Source organism: Borostomias antarcticus (assembly GCF_949987555.1).
Source record: "Borostomias antarcticus genome assembly, chromosome: 1".
Lineage (NCBI taxonomy): Eukaryota > Metazoa > Chordata > Actinopteri > Stomiiformes > Stomiidae > Borostomias > Borostomias antarcticus.
In genome coordinates this window covers 22,651,214-22,675,244 of record NC_140234.1, presented here as the reverse complement: position 1 = coordinate 22,675,244, position 24,031 = coordinate 22,651,214, and the positions used below count along the sequence as shown (strand labels likewise).

At 45.5% G+C, this 24,031-nt stretch overlaps 1 protein-coding gene across 1 annotated transcript in view; it reads left to right on the top strand.

The window, feature by feature from the left end:
• Positions 1 to 24,031, top strand: part of ncam1a (neural cell adhesion molecule 1a) — a gene marked incomplete at both ends in the record, with an annotated part of 207,112 nt that overhangs the window by 180,038 nt on the left and 3,043 nt on the right. Inside the window, 4 exons of the mRNA XM_084437495.1 lie at positions 6,889 to 7,013; positions 7,763 to 7,943; positions 17,646 to 17,853; positions 18,542 to 18,658. Coding sequence (XP_084293621.1) covers positions 6,889 to 7,013; positions 7,763 to 7,943; positions 17,646 to 17,853; positions 18,542 to 18,658 — 631 coding nt within the window. The remainder of the gene's footprint in view (positions 1 to 6,888; positions 7,014 to 7,762; positions 7,944 to 17,645; positions 17,854 to 18,541; positions 18,659 to 24,031) is intronic.

Genomic DNA, 24,031 nt, shown 5'->3' with positions numbered 1-24,031 from the left:
CTCCGTCTGCTTGGTCTCACACTTAGAGCACTTAGAGCATGGCATAGTGTATAGAGATGTAGATGACGTAGTGGATAATTATTGAGGAGCCACTGATATATACTGTAATCCGCTATGGGGCGTGTTAGTGAGGCAGACTGGGTCTGCTCCGTACCACTAACCCCATTAGAGCACCATCACACTAACCTCAGCCATCCATAAACACGTTGCCCCTCCCTGTATTTACGATTCTTAGTCATTAGCCATATGAATTCAGTCAGCACCAAAGTGCATGTATTACTCAATGAAAATGGCCGTCCAGACCACTAATGTGAGTGGCATGAAACCCTTGTTTGGCCTGTGCTTGATTTGGAGTACCGTTAAATTCATAATGGTTTGTTTCATGGGGTGTGTGTGTGCGTGCGCGTGTGTGTGTGTGTGTGTGTGTGTGTGTGTTGAAGTGTGGCAGCATGCGGTGTTGTTTCGACGGACCGTCCTCGACGCGTTCGCCCCGCTCTCTTCCTGTCGGGGTTAGTTACGCCGAAACCCAACCAGACGTTTTAGCATTTGTAAGAATGCCTCCGATTACAATACAACTCCTCCACCTTCCATCCTCTCTCACCCTGCGGTTCAACGTTCCCGGGAATGACGCCAGCCCCTAGGTACCCATCCGTAGGGTAGCCATGACAGCGTACATGGCTTTACATTACGGCGGTGCATAGGAGAAGCAGTCGAGCAGTCGGCCATGTGATAAGTGACCGTTCCATTATGGGAGGAAATGGGAAGAATGACGGCGTGTGACATCTTTATTTCTTTTCTTTTTGTTCGTTGCAATTGGACAACAGTGCACTGCCATCCTGCTGTGCTTTGAAGGCAGGTTATTTTAGTATTCCTCTAGCGACGCTGCACCAAGCAAAATCGAACTCGGAGAGCCTAAGAAACAGAGACAGCAGGAGTTGGTTGTTGACAATGTTATATAGATGGAATGAATGCCAGCAGAGGCAGAGAAAAGTTAATGCCTGTGGGACTTAAGACTGTCTGGAAAGATTAACTTGTGTTGTTCTCGTTGAATCTTACTGAAATTCATGTCTCTTGGTAAAAAAATAAAACAACTGATGAATCGGCTTATTTTGGACGTGACTAGAAAAGTTTGAACATGCTGAAGTTCAGCGGTATGCAGGTACATTGTCAAACATTGATTTCATAGTGTCCCTGTAGTACTCAGAACATAAAGGCAGTGAGGGTGTCAACTCACGGAATTGCTTGTCAAAATCTTCATGTATGGGTGTGTGTGCATGCGTGCGTGTGTGCACGTGTGTGTGGGCGTGCGTGCGTGTGTCTACAACGGGTAAGAAGAGAACAGGGAACGTAATGAGAGAACAGTTCTAACGTATTCTGCATTAGATACTAACTTCTCGTTAACTAATAGAATGGAGTAGAATGGTGTAGAGTGCAGCCATCAATACTTAACAGCCTTGTCTAGTCATCGCCCTCGCAAAACCATGAGATTTTCCCTCACGCATTTAGATATCTCAACAAATCTGCATAATGTATGGGTTTAGTGCAAGGTAATTGGAGTAAGTATGTTTGATGTTGCATGCTTAATGGTGTATTAGAATCCAGAAGGTTTTGAATCCATTCAGTGTTGCTCTAATTCATTTGCCTCCTTTGAGAACATACTGTAAACAGCATCAATTATTGGACTTGGGTGACTGCTTATGTACAAGTAGGCCATATACTGTATTGTGGCCAATAACATCCGAATTACAGTATGCGGTTCTTCAGAGTGTGCCGGTCAAATGTCCCTAATACTTTCAACCTCCAAGGTCTTCATGTGTTGCTGTCTGACCTCCTTCAAAGCTTTATGTGCTAATGCTGTAATTTGCTGTGTCATGTACCTAGGGATGAGACGGTATGGATTTTTGCATTACGGTACGGTATCTAGTTACACGGTACGGTTTACGGTATTTCATGGTATACGGCATTTCACCTCCCCAACACACATAAAAAAACAAGTATTTTACTTTGAAGGAACTACAGTGCAACACATGATGGAAAATACACACTATTGTAATTAAGCTCAGTTTATTAATAGCATGCTTATATTAAATTACAAAATTAACTGTTGCAAGCAACTTGAAATGTGAAGTTTCAGCAGCACATTATTGTGTAATACCGTAAATGTAATACCGTAAACACAGGGAATGTCACGGTTCTAATACCGTTGACATTTTATACCGCGGTTCACGGTTTTACGGTATACCGTCTCATCCCTACATGTACCATATTTTAACTGAGCATGATGTGCTCCGTCAATCAGTATTGTTAATACTGCAGAGTTTCCTCTGTTTTGTGATCGTGTACATTTCTTGGTTTGGGTCTACATCTTCAATGTTCTTCACTCACAATGCTATTTGAGTAGACTTCAAGGTCATATATACATGTAAAAGGAGTCCACTAAGTTTAAAACAACACAGTGGTTTTGTTTGCGTCACCGACACTGATTGAAAAATGTATACTCGCATGAAAACCAGTCAGAGGAAATCCTGTTTCATTGAGATTGACGCATGATGCAATTTTGGGCTAACAGTTTGGTTTTTTTGCCAAATCTTCCCTTACATACTCCAATGTCTGCTCCCCCCTCAATAAGAACATCTGTGTGTAACAATGCTGAAACTAGATGTCCAAAATGCTTCATGTATCTAAATGCTGTACATGGTTTTGTGTTTTGACGTGCCAAGACGTTCTGTTCTGAATTTATGTATTCCTTTTTTGTTGTTTGTGTTCCTGCTTTGTTATCATTTTGTCATTAACGTTTTTGTTGTTTTGTTCCTTACCCATATTTACATCATTTTACATATTTTCCATGTGATCCCTCCCCCCTTCCTCCTCCACTTTCCTTTCAACCAATCATGTGCGTGCGTTTCATATGACTTTGTCATGTGGCTCTTGCATGGTGCTGATGTCGTCTTCGCTGGTGAACAGAAGGTAATTTTTGGTTCCGTTTGGTCAAATTCACTTAAAATCATCATGAAACATGAAAATTAGTTAAGGCCTAGAATTAGACAGATAAGATAATTACCATAAGAGATAAGAAATCTCTATCATAAATCTCACCAAACAGATTTTTCATTAACACTTTCTGTGAAGGTCATGTTTATGAAGCATCATAAGCATATTCATAACACATTATACACTTATAAGGCTTTATAAAACTCTTTATACATGTTTATAGTCGTGCATGACACTTATAACAAGGTTTATAAATTATTGCAAGTGGTAGATATAATGTATTATACCTCCGTGCTACACAGCACATTTTAACTACCAAACTTTTGCCAGTTATAAAGACAGAGAACTGTGTCTTTATAACTGGCACAAGTTTGGTAGTGCACGACTATAAACATGTATAAAGAGTTTTATAAAGCCTTATACGTGTATTATAATGTGTTATGAATATGCTTATGATGCTTCATAAACATGACCTTCATAAAAAGTTACTAATTTTTCTTTTTGGTAAACTCGCATCCTATCTACCTCACCATCTCCAGCCGTTCATATTACTGTAGAAATGCTTATTTTTTCCCTTCAAGCCAGCCATTACAGTATGTGCTCAGCAGCCATCCCATTAACAGAGGGATGGGCCTCATCTCTGTCTGAGAGACTGGGCTGCTTCAGTATTTTCATCACGGTGCCTTATTTTAGATATATGTGTTAGATAATGTTTCTAATAGTCTAGAGTTGGAAGCAAACAAAATGGCTGTCCTCTAAATCTCATCACTCAACATATATGTTTGATTCAATTATTATTATTATTTTAGTGCCCATTGCCCAAGGCATCATTGCCACCTCCCACGGCTATGATGCAACCAGAACACATCTTTTTAAATACATGTTTATGTAGCAAAATCACATCTCAACCCAGAACATACTAGCAGTGTTAGAACCATCACCTTTTTCAAATTGCATTGCACGCCCATTGAATTCATTTAACTGGATCGATTTACTCATCTATAGAGTTCACTCCTTCTCCCAAAGGATCTCCAAACGGACTAACAGTGGTATTCACCCCACATTGCTCCATGCATGCAAGGTCACGCGTGTCTCGTCTCCTCTCTCTGCTGTCTGCATGTCTGTCTTCTTGGTGTCTGTCTTCCCAACGTTAACTGGGTTATTCACATGTATTGATACGGACTGGAACATTTACTTTGCCTACATAGTCTTTTTGGGAAAATTCCTTCAAACTCATCTGGTGTGACAATATTCTTTTAGATATAGAGCATTATTTTTGTACCTGTTAGAACACATTCTAGAGACCTAAAAACAATCAGAATTCAAACTTGACTAGTGGATGTATTGTGGTATTTTATACCATTGCCAGTCTTTTCAGTTAAAATTAGGAATTGGGTACATCAAACAAGCCATGTCTGGAGATAATACTCAGACTTTTGATTTCAAATGAGAGGTAAATCCCCAGTACCCCGATTATCAACACTGTTTAACCTCAAAGTTATAGTTCAACGCTGGGCCTAATTAAGACATTACATTTTGCAGACAGTCAATTAAAAATATGAATTATTGCAGCATCAGATGAGACAGTGGGCTCTAAAAATTCCAGCATTATGCCAGAATCACTACATATTGAATAATAATACTGTAAGTCTTTGCATGAAGGAGCATGTTTTTTGTTAATGTCTCTAATCCATGTATAACTCTAATGTCTCTTTCTCCCTATCAGCATCTGGGGAACTTCATCTAACTGGGAATGATGGTCATGAGTGGAAAGACTCTCTGTACATAACACTCTGTACATGCTGCCATTTTTATTGCTTCTCTTTATCACTAACTCTGTTCATTTCAATTCCAGTATCAAATAATGCTTACTCCAGGAGTAGTCCGATGCATTTTCAGGAGAATGTTATCAGTTGATCGTAGATCAAGTGCCTTCATGCATGTGTGATTGGCTAATCGTGTAATCACTCGTAAGATCGATGATTGAAGTGGCATTAATTAACAATTTGCATTACTGACTGAAATGTACAACACATCCAATGAAATGAAAAGAAATGAAATGAAAGAAATGGAAATCTAATTAAACTAGGTTTAAGTGGGGACAGATGCAATAATTTAGAAGTATTGCTGAAGGCAAAGAACTTCTTAAAGTTTGACAACCAGTTGAATTGAATTGAAAAACAAAATACAGTCCTCACCATTTCAGACGTAAAATAGGGGAAAAGAGCCATGTGCTTTCACAACATTGTAGGAATCAGTCATGAAGAAGCCAGGGCACAGTAACCCCGCATCCAGCGGATAGGCTGGTCCAGAGGTGGACCACGTTTCATTGGTCTCTTACCCAATTACGTCTTATCTTTCTTACCCATATTTGTCTGAAGTCAAAAGGAGACGGGTCACTGTGTTCCAGAGAGGGTGCTCAGGTATTATTGCTCGGCTGCTTTCTTAATGAGAGCCACTGGCAGCGTTGCTGTTGTCTGCTGCTCTCCTGCTGCTCCTCTGCTCGACTGACCTCCCAAGAGTTCATTAGCGGATAAAGATCCCCCGGGTGATGAGAGGAGTAAAAGGTCTGTCCAGCAGGAGTGGAAACTTCAAAGGCTTTGTTGTCTTGTCTTCCAGCCCATGCCTGGGCACCAGCCCTGGACATTTCACACACACACACACAATGCTACCATAACTGACCATCTCCTACCACAACTGACCCGTCTCCTTTGATCTCAGCTCAAAGCAAAACAAAATCAGTATATTATGATACATGTTGCGATCATTTGAATCTTGGTTCCACCTTTTGGGCAATTAGTCATAGTGGGTAGTGGAAAATCTAGGTTAATGTGCTGCCTTCCATATTAGTTGTTTTAATTGCATATTCACTGCTAACTGGGTATAACCAATGTTTACATGATTAATGAGTTATGGTGATTAGAGTCTTTTCCTTCCAATCCCCTGTGACTGAGGTGGCATGGCTGTCTATCTACAGAGATGTCATTGAGCACACGTACGCACGCATGGACAGGCTGCAACACACTCGACCCTCCCTCCCACCTGACCGCGCTAATGTCGTTAAACATAATGGAGAAACACGTCCAGTCAAGGCGAATGAGGTTAATTAACTTGTGTCCCTAACAAGGTCCTCCTGGAGGAGCGCTAAGTCTCTCCGACGACTCCCCCCCCACGCTCGCCCGCCGACACCCGAGGCAGCCCTCGCCAGGCCGCCATTTCTTACCGCGCCATTTCTTACCGCCCACGAGCCCTGGCGTGAGGGACGAGAGCAGCGCCCTCTGCTGACCGCACTCGTCAGTCCTCCTAATGAGGGACAGTTGGCGAAATAACACTGCAAAAAAAAGGCGCCTGAGCAAAACTCAGACACTGATGAAAGAATAAGAAGAATATTTATTATTTATTTATGTATTTATTTATTTTATATGAATTATTTATATAGAGCACCTTTCATGACAAAATGCAGTTCAAAGTGCTTTACGAAAGCGACATTAAAAACAAAAACATAAATAATTGAGATATAGTAACGGTAAAGTGCATTATAAAAGAGAAATTAAAGACAAAACATAAATTAAGACGTAATAAAAACAGAAAACCATAAAAGAAGTCAGATAAAAAGTTATAATAAGCTATAATAAAATACAATAAAATGAGAAAAGAGTGAGATAAAAGGAATACATTAAAAGCAAGGTCATGAAATTAATATGCCCCCCCTCCACACACACACACACACACACCTCGCAGGAGTAGGAGCACTGACTGCAGGCCGACTCTCAGACAGTGCCGGTTAGCGGTACAGACAGCCGTGGGCAGCCATGCCATCTGCGTCAGGGGGGCGGAGACCGCCCGTCGGCCGTGCCCACAGAGACTGAAGGCGTTTTTCTGATATGTCCCGTGTAGGGGAGCCCAGTGCCCCTAAGCTGGGGGGAGAGTTGGGCAACAGGGGCAACTCCGTCAAGGTCAACTGGATTAAGCAGGACGATGGGGGCTCGCCCATCAAGCACTACCTGGTCCGATACAAGCCTGTGAGTATGATGGGACCTACTGTACTATCTATGCAACATCTCTGTAAATATTTACAAATATTGTTTTTCTGTAAATATTTACATACTCTACCGTTAGTCATGTCTCTCTTATGAAGTATTTAGCCCATGTTTAGTGCTCTGTTAATGTTCTTAGCCAATAGACATTTTCCAGGAGCTTGCTCGATCGTCTCGTTGAGAGAGGTCAGGGGAGAATTTTTACAGCTCACCTTTCTGGCTCCCGGGTGAAACTGTTTTTTTGCTTCCCTCTGGAATACGTAGGAGTGGGACCTATGTCCACCCCCCCCCCCACCCCCATTGCTCTCTGTAAAGCGCAGAGTGTTGCCTCTGTGCAGGGCTGAAAATTAACACCTGCCACCGGCCAAATGCAGGTAAAATTTCCAATTGGCGACTAGATTTTGGACGGCTATCTGAAAAAAAAAAAAAAAAAAAACTTGGCCGGTAGATTTTTTCATCTACAGTCCCCTTGGCAGGTGACTCACCGTGAGCCAAAAAGTTCATTTTCACCCCTGCCTCTGTGTATGAAATGCGCTATACAAATAAAGTTTGATTTGACTTGATCGTACACCTCTTCGCCACCTGTTTGGTTGGTTTGTTTCCACGCCATCCTCCGCGTCGGCTCTCGCCGGGGCCTCGCAGCCCCGCAAGAGATCAGATGCGTCTCTCGGCGGGCGGATGTTATCGACGGCCATTTCACCTTTCTCCTGCCCCCCCCCCCCCCCCCCCACCAGAAGGATGGTTCGGACTGGCAGCCCGAGATGCGCATGCCCAAGGACAGCGACTACGTGCTGCTGACCAGCCTGAAGTGGAACATGGAGTACGCGGTGTACGTGGTGGCCGAGAACCAGCAGGGCAAGTCCCAGCCCGGCGTCTACTACTTCAGGACCGCGGCGGAGCCCACCGCCATCCCGGGTATGTACCCCCCGCTCAACCCCCCCCCCCCCCCCCCCACCCCGCCCCAACCTTCGATTAACACACACACACACACTGCCAACAGAGACGCTGTCACCGTGACCCGATGCTTTTGATCCCCTTAGGCTTAGATTGAGCTGTGCGGTCATCACTTCTCCATCCTAATCCGTAGGGCTGGCCAGTTCTCGCTCAGATCTCCGCGCCAGTTGCCGCTCTCCATTTGACATCGTTTTTTTTTCGTTTTTTTTATTATTATTATTTTTTTACACTAATTGATTTGAATTGGATTGCGCAATCAACCATTGACGAAAGAACGATCTCATTGATTAGAGCGGCTGGCTACCTGACTATCGGGTCTGCCCAACGGGCTGCCTTTATCCCTCCGGAGTCGGTATTCATCCTCCGGCAGACGGACAGCGGCTCTGGAAAGAGCCGCTGGACGCATCGCTGCACACGGCTGCTGGACGCCCGCGCGGGGGTGCTGGGATAGATGAATACATTGAGCAAACACCGCAGCAGTTTCTATTACTGTCTGTGGGGCTTAATGGTCCCGTGATTGCAGATAGAGTTGCATGCACACACACACACACACACACACACTATATCCCCCCTGCTCTCTGCCTCGACCGCGCCGGCCGACACCGCCGCACGGGTTCACCGAGCAATGATGTCAGAGCAGAGGATATCTGTCAGGCGTAGAATGTCCTCTCCGTTCCATAACAATGCCCCCGCCCCACCCCCCCTGCCCCCCGCCCACCTGGCGCGGTCACGGTCAGCTCTGTTAGCGGTGTGTGTTCTGAAAGGTTTTTTGCATTCTAACTCCAGCTGCGCCCCCGCTGGCCGAACCTGGGCTCTCTCAGTCTGTCTCTGTCCATCTACGCCGCTGTTCTGCTCTCTACCGCTCTCTCTCTCTCTCTCTCTCTCTCTCCCTCCCCTCGCCTCTCTCCCTCTCTCTCTCTCCCTCCCCTCGCCTCTCTCCCTCCCTCTCTCTCCCTCCCCTCGCCTCTCTCCCTCCACCTGCCGACCTCTCCGTCAAACTGGCTCTCGCTCTCTCTTTCTCTCTCTCTCTCCCCCTCCCCTCTCCCTCCCCCCCCTCTCTCTCCCCCATCTCCTTCTCTGTCCCCCCCCCCCCTCTCTCTCCCTCCCCCTCTCCCTCTCTCCCCCACCTCCTTCTCTGCCCCCCCCACCTCTATCTCCCACCCCCTCTCTCTCTCCCCCCCCCCTCTCCCTCTCCCTGCCCCCCCCTCTCTCTCCCCCCCCTCCCTCTCCCTCTCTCCCCCACCTCCTTCTCTGTCCCCCCCCCTCTCTCTCCCCCCCCTCTCCCTCTCCCTGTCCCCCCCCCCTCTCTCTCTCCCCCCCCTCCCTCTCCCTCTCTCCCCCACCTCCTTCTCTGCCCCCCCCCTCTCTCTCTCTCCCCCCCCTCTCCCTCTCCCTGTCTCCCCCCCCTCTCTCTCTCTCCCCCCCCTCCCTCTCCCTCTCTCCCCCACCTCCTTCTCTGTCCCCACCCCCCTCTCTCTCTCTCTCTCTCTCTCTCTCTGCCAAAGCCAGGTTTTAGTGGGCCCCAGCTCAGACACAGCGCTATATTTACTGACCTGAAAATGTGCCTTGGCTCAGTGTGGATGCAGCCTGCAGTCTTTGCATGGTGACGCTTCAACAGGATTAATGCGATCGGGCTTTAGAGACCTAACAGGCATCTGCCAGCGCATGGCAAAGGGAACCGGCTTGTTCCTCGTGTGCTTGGCGGGAACCAGCCAATATAGCAGTGGGAGGTTTGGATCGTTTCTTATTCAGGTTCATGTGGACGCCACCCAAGTTTCCTCTTTACTTTTTAAGTTTAATTTTTTAGGAAGAGTCCCTCTTTTGTTGTCATGCCTTGCAGAGCCAGTTGACTGGACTTTTTCTTAAGGAGAGGCATGTGGATATTTTTAGGAGAAAAGCGAGCTTATATTTTTAGCCTCAGCATCTGCACTGACTTAGGTTATCCAGCTGGTCTTGGAAATGATTGCCAAGGAGAGCTGTTCTCTCAAAAGCCCAGATGAGATCTGTTATATGGATTGGCAAGCGACAATTTCGAATACGGGTTTCGAATTTCGAATATGGGTGCACGCATTTAATTTAAAGTTTAGCTTTGCACTTTTCTTTTTGCCTTAGCCTAATGTTTTTGTGCTTCCAAACTGATTGATATTCTCCTCTCTAGTAAACTTTGTTTGCTGCTCTTTGGTAATGCTGGGCTCAGCTACAGGATTTAAAAAATCCTAACCGATTTCAATATCGGGTTGCATCACGCACATAAGGAGAATCTTAACAGATGTTCTTCTTGTGAATCTCAAACAAGCACACGCTACAAGATTTTAAAATAATGTCTCATCACACACTGCAGGATATTTTATTAAGATTATCGTGCCCAAGGGAGCAACGAACCACTGATCTCGCTTGTAAAGTAGTGACGTAATATACTAAATATCAAACATGTTTGATATTATTAGGAGGTTCAGGTACTGTATAAGATTGGATCTCTAAATCCCTTCCATTACAAAATAATCTGGGCCCGAACATATTCTAGTACCGACCAACATTCCACACCAGATTCTTGTGAGAGGTGAATCCAGGATAAACTGGCCCAAAAATCCTGTAGTGTGAGCCCGGCATAAGGGTGAAATCATAAAGGAAAAGCTTGAGTTTAGGGAAAGTATTCCGCCATAGGACTTATTCTCCTAGAGGGATGGATATGAGAGGAGTGTTGAGCGTGGCCTACTGTAGGACAGGCTTCAGTTCAAAACAGACATATCCAAATCTCCCCAGCTACAGTTGACATGGAGTAAAACTACAAAAAAAACGTCACTTTTGCAGTTTTAACATAAGATCACTCACTCATTCACTTCACATTTTAAATCAACATGTGTTTTTTGTTTGTTTCTGAACGTGTGCATTGCATGGGCAACTCTCCCTGCGAAGGGATCTACTGTACAATAAATCCTACTCACTCTACTGGATGTTGTCACAACCGTCTGCCTGTCTTCCATTTTCAAGAAATTGCCATTGATTAACACATTTCTGTGATCTGCACTGTGATGGGCAAACGTGTTCGGCAAACGTGTTGTTGACGCCTGGGGGATTGTCATGTATGTGTTCCCTTGTCTCTGTCTGCATTTCCCATGACCCTGCATCTCTGACCTTTTGACCTTCCACCCCTGCCCGCCTGTGACCTGTCACCTGCTGTACGTGCGACTAACCTGCTATGGTTTCTTTTACTTTGAACCTCTTAACTTGCTTGGATTTCCCTTTTTATTTCTTTTTTTAGTCTTGATTAACCTTTCGGACTTGTGTTTCTGTATTTATGACCTATTTTCTCTATCTCTCTCTCTCTCTGTGTGTTGTCTCTCTCTCTCTCTCTCTCTCTCTCTGTGTTGTCTCTCTCTCTCCCTCTCTCTCCGTGTGCGTCTCCCTCTCTCCCCTCCGTCCTTGTCCTGGTCTTCATGTGTGATCTCCATGGGCACCTCTGGATCATAACATTATCATACACACAATTTCCTTTTTCTTTTTCTGTGAAACCTCCACTCTGTTTTTGCTGTGATAATCACTGTGATGGATATTGTGTGTGTGTGTGTGTGTGTGTGTGTGTGTGTGTGTGTGTGTCTGTGTGTGTGTGTGGCGTGGCGGCCTCAGCTACCCTGGGCTGTTCGTCCGTGACGTACACACTGGCAGCGCTCACGTTCTCCATGCTGACTGTGTTCTGGCTCTCATAGGCCGAATCCCACTCAGGGGGAGTGGCTAGCCGGGCCTGTCACACCTAGGCCACACCCCTTTGTTTTCTACGCCTTCTGACCCTTGTGCTGACACACACACACACGCCTACACACACACACACGAGAGAGAGAGAAAAAAAGATGAAGAATCAAGATTTCGGTTTCATGTTAAAGGGTTAGAAAATTGAGTTGTTGGTACTTATATCATTCTGATTGATGTTTTTTTTGTTATTTTTCTGTTATTGTTTTCATCAATGTTGTTTTTTTAGCATATGTAAAAGGGAGCAGAAGGGCAGTTTTAAAAGGAGTTTTGTCATTGCAAACAATGGACTTGAGTACTATTGGGACATAAAACAGCTGTGCCGGCCTTCAGTGTATTTTCGATACAAGCTTCAACTGTTACCGTTGTTCCTGGTGTACATACTGTATTGTAACACTGGAGACAGTCTTTGCAGAGGAATTTAGTATCAGTTTAAATAAGACCATTCATATTTTTGGTTGATATGAGACGGTCATTCAAGTTGTGTTTTGTGACTAAGTGTACATAATCTTTTCAAAAGATCTTCAAAAACAAAATATACTGTCGGCTGTTCTTTCCACAGGCGCATTTTTTTCTCTTTTTACCTGAAAGAAACGCTCAAAATTAATGCTACAACTGTTAAACACTAAAATCTATATGTCATAGTCATTTTCAATAATGTGAAATTATTATATTCTATGAAACATTTTTGTAAGTACATTAGTGTGTTACCATTCTGTAATCATAGTAGATTTCACAGACTTAATTATGATGAAAAAAATATAGAGATACAACTCTTTTCTTTGACAAAGTAACGTCTAGAGCTCTATAGAGATTTACCTTCTGAAATGCAAGTGTGTGACACAGTGCTGAATTCTGTTGACTGTTCATCCTCACACGTTTGTTTTAGTCCGTAATATTTTGCTTGTTTGAAGCTTTAACAAAGTGTCTTATATCACCGCGGCCCCATGGTGGGATTGTAAACCAGGGTTGGAATCCCGTTAAAGCCTGGATGCACTGAAAACACCCATATGGGAGAAGTTGATACATGTCCTTTGTTTAAACCTCAGATTAGCATTCTTTTTGTGGTGAGTGTTCTCACAGTTTTTTTTGTTCCCCCATTTTTAAATCCACTTGGAATAAAGTGATGCACCTGGAGTCTGCTCCTGGTTCGATGTGCCAATCCCAATGTTTGGTCGTTACTTAATGCAATGAGCAATTCACTTTTGTGTGTGAAGTGTGTGATTCAATTTTATTACGTTTTCTAAAGTAACAGCACATTGAGTTTGTACAGTGCAGCACCTGGTTCAGGATTATGAACAACTTTTTATGGATTGTGGCAGTACAATATTCCCCACAATTCCCTCTGGTTCCAGAGTACCCATCTGCAATGGCTCATGACCTTTGCATGTTGATTTCGCCTCTTCTGACACAGCGTAAGTCTTCTGCCTTACCGGTCCCCTCAGTGTTAAAAACCCGCTGTGCGATTGATCACACTTGTTGTGAAGTTGAGATGGAATGGCCAGGAGGTGAGACCAACCAGCGCTCTGCCCAGCAGGTAGATGATAGTCTCTCCATACCGGACAATCGGAGAGCTCCGCTGACCCATCGCCTGGGCCCAGTATTTCAAAACATTTGATCTGGATCAGAATGATCCAGATTATGTAATCCTTTTTTTTTTTTGCTATCCCAGATCAAATAGATCTTGTAGGTTTTGTCCTTTTTTTTTCAAAGATTTTCCAGACAGGATCATTCTGATCCAGATACCACAAGATCAGGATTACAGAATCTAGATTTGCAGTCTTTAGATAGGCCTCCGTTGGTCAAAGTAAAACATTGACATTGACATTGACACAGACATGTGAAAATGTTGGTAAGTATAAATCAGCATATTATTCATATTCATTTAGCTGCATTAGTACACAATACATAGATAATTTATTTTGCTGTGCATCATATATTTATGTTCATATTACATTAAGCCTAATTGTGCCATGATCACTAGATTTTATGTAGATATTATTATCATATACTGATTCAAAAGTCAAGATGGCTATGGAGATCTGGTGAGGAAAGAAACTGAGAGATCAGAGAAACATCTCTCTAATTGAGGAGCAGATTAAACTGACCTTGTTTCAACAGAGGGAAGCAAAACTTGGCATTTGCCTCTTAGTAGGCTGAAAGATAAGGGCATTGCAGTTTCGCATGAAGATGTGTGATATTCTGGTACTTGCAACTACAGGACCTATTTTTCTAAGGGCTTGGAGTTTGTTTGCTTTTGTTAATTGAAAATATTTTATTGGTTAATTATTTAATTTTGAATGGATATTGGCTTAGAAGCCCGTGTCAGGCTACTTTAATGTGCAATCATTGAATAAAAGAATGATTAAATATGTGCCATGTATCCTACATGTCTCTACATCCACCTTGAATCCATGCTTGATCCATCCTTCCAGTGGGATCAGGATGATCCTGGTTTTTAGCATCAAAACTATCTTAATCTCCACCTTAGAATTTTTAAATCCCCAAGAACAACATTTGATCCTGATTCTGGGTAGGATTGGATTACCAAACCCATATCCCAATTTAGGAGGATCAGGATTACATATCCTGGTTTGAAATACACAATTTTGAGATTTAATCCTATCCCGATCATTCGGATCCAGATTGTATGTTTTGAAATACTGGGCCCTGGGGATTTCTAAGTTCAAGATACTGTAGTCGCTAGACCAGCGGCAAGAACAACTGCTAACAAACCTACTGCTTTGGATTGGTTCAAACCTGAACAACCCTACAGTAAATGGTAAATGGACTGCACTTATATAGCGCTTTTCCACCTTAGTTGCACTCAAAGCGCTTTACAATGGCTTCTCATTCACCCATTCACACACCAATGGCGGTAGCTGCCATGCAAGGTGCTAACCTGCTCATTGGGAGCAATTTTGGGGTTCAGTGTCTTGCTCAAGGACACTTCGACATGTGGACAGTCGGAGCTGGGATTCGAACCACTGACCCTTCGATCACTGAATGACGCGCTCTACCAACTGAGCTACAGCCGCCCCATTATGCCCTAAAGATTTAGGATTGGTTCTGCAATGCAGGTTTTTTTCTTTTTACTCTTAATTGTTTCCACCCAATTTCAGCTGGGAGAATGTCCTTGGTCTCTTCTTGAGCGAGGCGCTTGGAGTCTGGGCAGATGCTGAGGCCTCTCTTGATGTATAATTACTGTAAATAGGTGCAGTTTAGAGCAAGGCCACCGATGGTGACTCAAGCTTCTTGAGACAATCAGTGTTAGAGGGTTCAACAATGGCTGTGCTCTGCTCTGCTTCCCCTTACAGAAAATCATTTGAATTAGGTCACCGCTGAGGCCAATCACAGAGAGAGAGAAAAAACTTTAAAAAGTGTATCATTATATTCCTCTGCGTGCAGAAGGCCATGGTGTTTTTTATTTTTTAAAGCCTTAGTTGGAGATTATTCTTAAATAGGTCTGCTTTTCTATGCACTCTGCTGAAACTTTCTGGAAAGTTATTTGTTTCCAACAGTATTGTAGTTTGTACCAGGAGTACAAAGGAATTAGCTTGGTTCACAGTTGTCTCTCAGAACTGAGGCTGTCTAACGCAATAGCTGGAGATATTTTCCCAGCGAATATAATGCAGACTCTGAACCTGACTGCGTCGGCCTTTCATGGAGCATGTTGCGAGGTCTTAGGAGACACACTGAGGCCACATACACATGACAGTTGACACTGCAGCCACAAAAGTATGTGATACTTCACCATCGTCAATTTAAAACTATTCATGTGCCACACGATGCCAAGAGTAGAATATAGAAATACTGCAGAGCATTTTTCTAGACTTCTAGTTAGCCCCTTAACATGCATTGAAAACATGGCCAATTATGACCGAATTTGGAATGACAAGACACAACAAGCCTGGGCTCACCTAGTGTTCCTTCCTCAAAATCCTCGGTGATTGGGTGCCACACACAGCCAGTTTGCTTATAGGTACTGTACACGTTTTCCGGGGCCGAATCAATCATTTTCTTTACACACATTTGAAAGCCTGTGATCCAGGAACGCAGTCGCTGACAAGTGTTTGCCAAAATGACTGTGTTTCAGTAAGATAAGAGGCAGCTGCTGTGGAGCGACTACACATGAGATTGAGCAGAATCCTTTGTGGCAGTGCTTTTCAATGGGAATGAAGGCTTCACTTGAATATCACTGGATGCTTTTAGTTTCTGTTGAGTGTAAGGGGGGGGGGGGGGTTGGGGCTGAGTAAAACCACTCCTTGGTAGATTTTATGCATCAATTATAGGACCATTTTATATCATCAGTCAATTTAAAAAAGAACACGTACATCAATTTTTTCCCTTTATTACAATTTAGGATTAGTCATTATGCTACATTATCTGGACAACTAAGTCAACTAACACAAACACGAAAATTAGACTTCTTTATACAATCTTTATACCTCTTATCTACAGTAGAGTTCAATTCCATCTTAGTAAGTAGCTTCTGTGTCCTGTTAACCACACTATGTGCTTTTTTGTGTTGAGCTAACCCATCTAGTCGACCATGATCGAGATCTAGATTTGTTTACTAAGTGGCTGCAAATAGTTTAGAAATTGGATTGTGTAGGATTGATTCAAACATTATTGTGGCATTTAGTTTTCTGTTAAACATGAATATGTTCAGTAGATATCTAGATGCTTTGCTGGCTCATATTAACGTTAATTAATGTTGGTGTTTGTGTTGAATAATGTTTGTCGAAGATGCATTAGTTGGTAAAAATGTCATAAAAATTCATTTTAGTAGCATACATTGTGCCATCTGTTTTGCACATTACTGTTGCATTTGATACATCCCTGGATGTTAGCTTGTTCATTGGTAAGTAGCTTTTGTTTTTTTCCCCGTGAAAAGACAACACATTGCTTTGCTTTTTGTTTTAAGCTTGAAATGTTGTTTGTTTATGTATGCTTTTATGTTTCTGTGTAAAACAGTTGTCCATGCTCTCGCTACAGTGTACTGCAGTTTGCCTCAATCCACATGTTCAATGTCAAGTTTAATTCAAAAGACGTCTGTCTACATGGCAGAATACATCTTAATTTCCATGTCATTTTCTTTGGAAAAATTATTTGACATGAACCAGGTATTTTGATCGTTGACTTTTTTTTTTCTTAAATGTGAACTCAACACAATAATTTCATTAACGCAATAGTGGTTTGCCTTCATGCTCCAATGATTGAATTGTAGCATGTTGTCTTTTAGAGGCATGTCTGATGGTGCTCTATATGGGCATTGGCTTGTCTTTTAGCATAATATCTAATACCATTCCTTAGATGGCTGATACATTGTGTTTTAACATATTAACTTTAATATGTTGGTGTGAGTTGTTTGTTATTTACAACTAATGCAATTATGTGGGAATTTTGTCGGTTCAGGTGTGTGTGCAAAAATATAGACCCAAACCCACTGTTTATAGTTAGAATCTAAAATATAGACTCACTGTTTATAGTTGGAATCGAAAAATATAGACCCACTGTTTATAGTTAGAATCAAAAATATAGACTCACTGTTTATACAGTAGTTAGAATCGAAAATATAGACCCACTGTTTATAGTTGGAATCGAAATGAACTAAAAACTCAGCATCAAATCAAATTGCTGGTTTTCTGTGGACATTCCACTCTCCTGGTAGAACAAGGTGATTTGGCTCAGTCTGCTTTCGTAAAAGCAACACACCTGAGACCTTGTCTGGAGTTACAGTATGCATGAGAGGCTGTGGATAAAAGCTTGACTCATCATTTTCTTCTCTCTCTCTTTCTCTCTCTCGGAACTTTCTCTCCATATTCTTCACTACTTGCCCTCCCTTCCTCCTTCTCTCTCTCTCCTACCCTTCTCTCTCTCCTCCCCTCCCCTCTCCTTCCCTCTCTCCCCCAGGTGCCGTGGAGGGCGGCTCAGGCCTGGGCACGGGCGCCATCGTGGGCATCCTCATCGTGGTGTTCGTCCTCCTCTTGGTGGCCGTGGACGTGACCTGCTACTTCCTCAACAAGTGCGGCCTCCTCATGTGCATCGCCGTCAACTTCTGCGGCAAGGCCGGCCCCGGGGCCAAGGGCGCCGACATGGAGGAGGGCAACGCCGCCTTCTCGTGAGTTTGACCGCCCCCCCCCCCCCCCCCCCGCTCTTAAAGTCCCCGCTATCCTGTGGCGTTCTCCGTGCGCGTGCGCCGCAGTGCGTTCTCTCGTGGCGATTTAGAATAGAATAGAATGTCTTTAATGTCATTGTGCCAAGGTACAACGAAACGTTGTGCATTGTATTTAGCCTGGCTTCTGTCGACGAACCAGCTGCCAGGTCAAACAGTCCCACTTTGAGCGTCCGTTGGCATTTCCTGTCCAGTAGGCCATTTCGCCCGCCAAAGAAATATGAAGCATGTTATTTGCCAGTTGTGTTTGTTTCTAACGACCAAGAGAAGGCCCGCTATTTGCGTATGGACAAAAGTTAGGTCAAAAGTATAAACAAATGCTATTATTTGATAAGTTTATGTGCATACATGCAAATGTCTCTATGAAATGTTGTTCGCAAGGAGCAGGTTGCCCCCTAGCAGAGGTCATCCACTTGACGCAGATTCAACTGTACAAGCCGTCTGAATGAATAACTAACAGTATGTCTGTGTGATTCAGCAGTAGCATCTGCCGTTCAAATAAAGGAGCTCTAAGGAGAAGAGGTTCTGTCCGGCCAGAATGTTGAGACAGCTGGTCTGTGTGAAAACAGAGTGTGTGTGTGTGTGTGTGTCACCACTAATCGTCCGTCCGTCTGCTTGCGGCCCCCCCGTGCAGGAAGGACGAATCGAAGGAGCCCATCGTGGAGGTGAGGACGGAGGAGGAGCGCACCCCCAACCACGAAGGAGGGGTCCCCACGGAGCCCAACGAGACCACCCCCCTCACGGAGCCCGAGTGAGTACGGCAGTACCCCCCCCCCCCCCCCCCCCCTCCGAACAGTGGTCCTCACACACAGAAACACCACTAGAGTGTGTGGATGGATACGTTTGATCCAGAGAGAGACAGTTCTCTGATATTGACCATCTCTCTGGATGGAGGTCCGGAGTCACACGCGTGCCAAGCAGGGTCCCGGTCATCAGCTTGGGTGAGCTATAACGCAGGTCTTCACGTCAGACAACGTTGACCGATTGCTGGGTGCACATACCGTACCGTACCAGGCCCGACTAATGGAACGCCAGAGCAGGGCGGAGGATACGTTCTCAGTGAGCCTGAATGTCATAACGCAAACAGACAGCGGAGGCTGTTTACACGCAGAAATAAACATTGCAGTGATCAAAGCTCTTTTCTGGCTAAAGCATCCGAGGGTGATAGGGATGCTGTGCCGTACTTTGAGGTGCAGTATACTGACACTCAGGAAACAGACGAAGATGCTGCTCATCTTTCACAGAAGGGTCAAAACTACTAGCAGGATCCTCCCTCTTAAAGGTATAATTAGTGGGATTTGTCAGTTGCGTTTTGTAAACACATTCAAACTTCCTCCCACCTCCCTGTTCCTTCTCCGCTCCTCCGTGCTCCTCCCCCTGACCGCGGTTGCCAGGCGAGACAGTTTTCAATGTTAGCCAGACAGTTAAAGAAAGCTACCTTTAGCTATCTTAGGCTGTGTGTCCACCGGCGAGCTGTATGTAGCTGAACAGCGCCAAGCTTACAGCTGTGTAGAGCGCACTAGAGCTGGAGTTTAGAGCTGGCTAGGCTACCAATGTTTTACAGCTACGTTAGCAACAAGTGTCGTGTTTTTGCAGACTGCAGATTAACTAGCCAAGTTAAGATAGCTAGCTAATGATAGCTAGTGCTAATGTTCGCTGTCTCTGCGGTTTTGCCCAAAACCGACCGTCCCCGTCATCAGAACAGCCTTTTACAGCCTGCGCTCTAGCCCAAAAAGTTTAACTTTTTTCAACAGCAAAAAAAAAGCGTAGAGCTGATGGCACTATAATGCTAAAAAGCGCTTGGAACACAGCTCTCATCTCTATAGCGCCATAGAGCTCATTACCCATTGTAACCAACGAGAAAACAGCGCCAGCTCTAAAATACCGCTTGCCGGTGGACACGCACCCGTACCCCCTGCATTTAGCTAATAAGCTAAGCTACTTACCTGTCTAACAGACAAACAATGCCAGCTCCGCGTCACTCTTCATCCCCATCCTCTGCTTCAGTGTTTGCCAGCAGGTGAACGCCAACCCCAGATTCACACTCGTTTTTGAGCGAGCTTTGTCAGCTTGGAGTTTTGCCTCGGTGTATTTTTTTTAATTTTAGGTACTGCCTCCGCCATGATCTTAGCTTCTTACTCGGATTCGGTCGGATTGCGCTCTCCACGGATAGGGCAACTTGTGTTAGCGAGGGCTCAACCACCCGCGCTGTTATTGGTTGAGGGGTACCCCCACCCCACCCCCACAGCCCAAAGGTTGGCGCCCAGAAACATCCCGATCGAAAGAACAACAACAACAACAACAACAAAATACTGCCAGACGGAGGGGCCTCTGCAGATAAACACCCCATCACACATTCTAGTGAGGCCTAAGTGATCATTGAGATGGATTGTTTTAGTATTACTTTATACTTTAGTTTTTTTTAGAAAAATCCCACTAAGTACACCTTTAAGCACCTATTGTATTTAAATTTAGCTCCCCTGCACTTTGGCTTAAGGACTAGATTGTGCTCTTAGTCACTTGTTTTGAAAGGAGATGCACTTGTTCTGGCGAGCAGTAGTACACTGGCTGCCCATGTTAAATGCAATTATTGTTAGTCGCTTTGGATAAAAGCGTCTGCTAAATAACTAATGTAACGTTTCACTGTATGCAACTACGCGCAGCTGAATCAACCCATGTGAGAGCGGAATGTTAAATCCTGACCATGTCAGCCAATAGCAACAAACAAGTGGTTGTTTTAACAGCATTAGACCCTCGATTAACACCCCTGACCCCTTATTCACCTGGTGTAGATTTAAATGGCCTTAGTTCACTTTAGTTACTGTGTGTGTCTTTATCCCCCACACTGCACCCAGATTTTGTTGCTAACGTTTTGTATTTCTAGTTCTTTGCTTTGTCACTGCATGTAGCACTCACTCTATGTGTTTATGCCTTGGTCCCCTCCCAACCCCTTCCCTCCCAAACCCTCTCTTCCTCCTCCTTTTCTCTCTGAATCTCTCTCTCTCTCTCTCTCTCTCTCTCTGGCGGCTCTATGGCTTCTCTCCTCCTCCTCTTCCTCCTCCTCCACCTCCTCTTCCTCACAGGCCCGCTGTGGACACTTCCGCCACGGTAGTGGACCTGCTTCCCTCCACCGCCACTAACTCTGACCCCGTTACCGAGAGCTTTAGCACGGCCCAGAGCAGCCCGGCTAGCGAGACCACCACCCTGATCTCCAGCGCCCCCGCCCACCCCCCCTCCTCCTCCTCCTCCTCCTCCGCCCGAGCCCAAACCAAAGCAGCCCCCCCCAAGGCCTCCCCCAAAAGCGTCCCCGCCCCGCAGTCCGGCGTTCCCAAAGCTGGCGCCCCTGCTCCTGCCCCCACCCCCCAGCCCGCCGCCGTCCAGTCCGATGTGGCGCCCCTGGTCGACCTGAGCGACTGCCCCGCCCCCGCTAAAGCTTCGGCGCCCTTGTCCGAGACCAAGCCCCCTCCCCCCGCCTCAGAGCCTGCCAAGGCTACTAACCCCGCCTCCGCCAAAGCCGCCGCGCCCCAGAGCCTGCCCAAACCAGTCACAGGCCCCGCCTCCAGCGACAGCAACCCCCAGAGTAAGGACTTACAGACAGACGTCCTGGGCAAAGACGCCAACGCCACGCCCGCCACGACGACCCAGGAAGAGTATGACAACCCCGCCCCCCCCCCACCCCCCCAACTCCTCCTCCACCTCCTCCTCATAGACTTGTCTGTCCGTACTGTAGCCTTGTTCCAATATCCTAACTAGCATGCTGCCTAGAAAAGGACGACACATTTGTCGTGCCACTCTAAAAGAGTACGCTAGTGTCGTTATTGGAATGAGTGCGTCAGCCATTACCACCCTCCACCTCCACCACCACCACCACCACCACCACCACCACCACCACCACGTTCTCCTCCTCCCCCGTCCTGTGTCTGTACTCGTGGGGTCCGCAGGGCCCCCTCTCCCCCATCCCTCTCTCCCTTCCCCTCCCTCACTCGCAACCGTCTTCGGCACGCGCCACGACCTCCCACTGAGCCGTCTCACCGCGGGGGGCGTTTGAGTAGCTCAAAGACTTAATGTTGTCGATGCGGGGAAAGGAGACGAGGGGTCGTTCATGTTTGGAGGGTTTGGGAGACGGCCAATTTTGCACCGCGGCAACAATCTTCACGGTCTCTTCGAAAGAAAAATCTTTGTTTGTAGCAACAATAAAAAGCCTTTGTGATTTGCTACGAAAGGGCTTCATGAAGAGGCATTGTTTAGTTTGGGCCGTGAAGACGCTCCAAGATGGCCTGTCTCTTATCTCAGACAGGTCCTAGGGATGATAGGCTTTGGGTGGAGAGCCATTTCTGAAGCCTCCCGAGACAAACGCGTCTCTTTTTCGGGCGCCGCACGGCTCGCTCTCCCGCCGCGCGGCGAAAACCGAAGCGCCAGACGGCGGTGATAGATTACGCGGAGTCGCCGCGTCCGCCTCCGATCAACGAAGCCGAAAGAAGACTCGTCAGCCAGCAAATTTGTCTTCATAGCTCTTTGCGTGATTGAAGAGCCGCGCTCCCCCGGGTCTCGGCTGGTGATTCGTCTTCGGAACCCCCCCGAGCCCGAGTCTTGTCAGCCGTCCTCTTGGCTTATGGGATTTTTGCCCCAGCGCTCCTCCGAGTACCCACTTTCTCTCCTGGGGTTGGAACACACTCCTCCCACTTCTCAGTGAGACCGCTGCTCGCCGAGTTCATGAATAACCATCCGCTTTCTTTCAGGCTCGGCTTTTGCCGTCACTTGTTGTTGAAGAACGATGTTTTGATGCAAGTGGAGCCTGACGAGGAATTCAGGCCGGCGAAGGCGTTCAACGCCAGCTGAGGTCCTGTGGAGGGGGGAACTCTTCGTCTCTCGCTCATCGGCAGTCTGGTCACGGCAAGCGACCGCGAGTTGAAGTCAACCTTGTTTAGTAACCCTGACCCTGAGCCGCGGTAGAGCCCGGCTGGAAACAAAGATGTCTGCATGGATTGATAGCTTCCCTCTCCCTCTTCAAATATTTACAAGACACGTTTTTTCCCCCTCTTCCTCACTGTTCTCTTTTTGTCGCTCAGCAGTTTTCCTTCTCCCCTCTCTCCCGACTCTCTGTCTCTCTCCCTGTCCGTCCTGAATATTGGATGTCACTGGCGGCGTCTGTCAACTGTGGGGACCGTTTACCGTGGGAAGGGTCCCGTGACAAGGGTCCTGCTGCACTGTGCATATTTTTTTATCTTTACCAAAAGTAACCCTCGCTGTTTCGCCCCCCCGGTCCGAACCAGAGGACTGTTTTTATTTGACCTGGTTGGGGAAACAGCAGGACAGCGGGATGACTGGCACTGCATCAAACTAGGAATGGAACGGCATGAACATTTCATATCTCGATTATAGTGACCAAAATGACCACGTGTATCAGCATTATCGTGGTATTATTCAAAGATGCTGAAAAAGTTTAAAAAGATACTGATACACACACTGAAGTCATTATCATTCTTTCTCAATGATTCACTCAGACACACACACACACACACACGTTTTCCCCATTGATAGCTTATCTTCTTTCAATATAAAAATGAAAGTGAAACTAAATACTACACATGACTACAGCAGCAGGACATTGACACAAGCTATTAGCAAATTAGACAGACAAACCATGACATCTCCATCAAATCCAGATGCAAGTTAACTGCAGACTTAGTCGTCTAAGATGGCGGAAAAATCTCAGCAGCTCTGCTTTCCGCCGTACTCGCAAAACAACAACAGATCCTCGTTGACGTCTGACAGTATTTCCCGTGGTTTCAAAGCGCGGTAATCAAACACGCTTTTAATGATAATTAATTTGGAAACGGTAATATTACTAACCTTCAGGCATTTTTACCTACATTTAACTAATCCCCCCCCCCTCCCTCTCTCTCTCAGACACACACACAGACAGTTCTCTCACTCACACACACACACACACACACAGACAGTTCTCTCTCTCACACACACACACACACACACACAGACTCAGATACAGTACAAAGCGGCTGGCAGGTGTTCCATCTCGGCATCTGGCGGTTAAAACAAAACAAAGAACTACTTTTAATACTTCTGATATGACTTCTGTAATCAGAACACGCTGTGAGTTCCA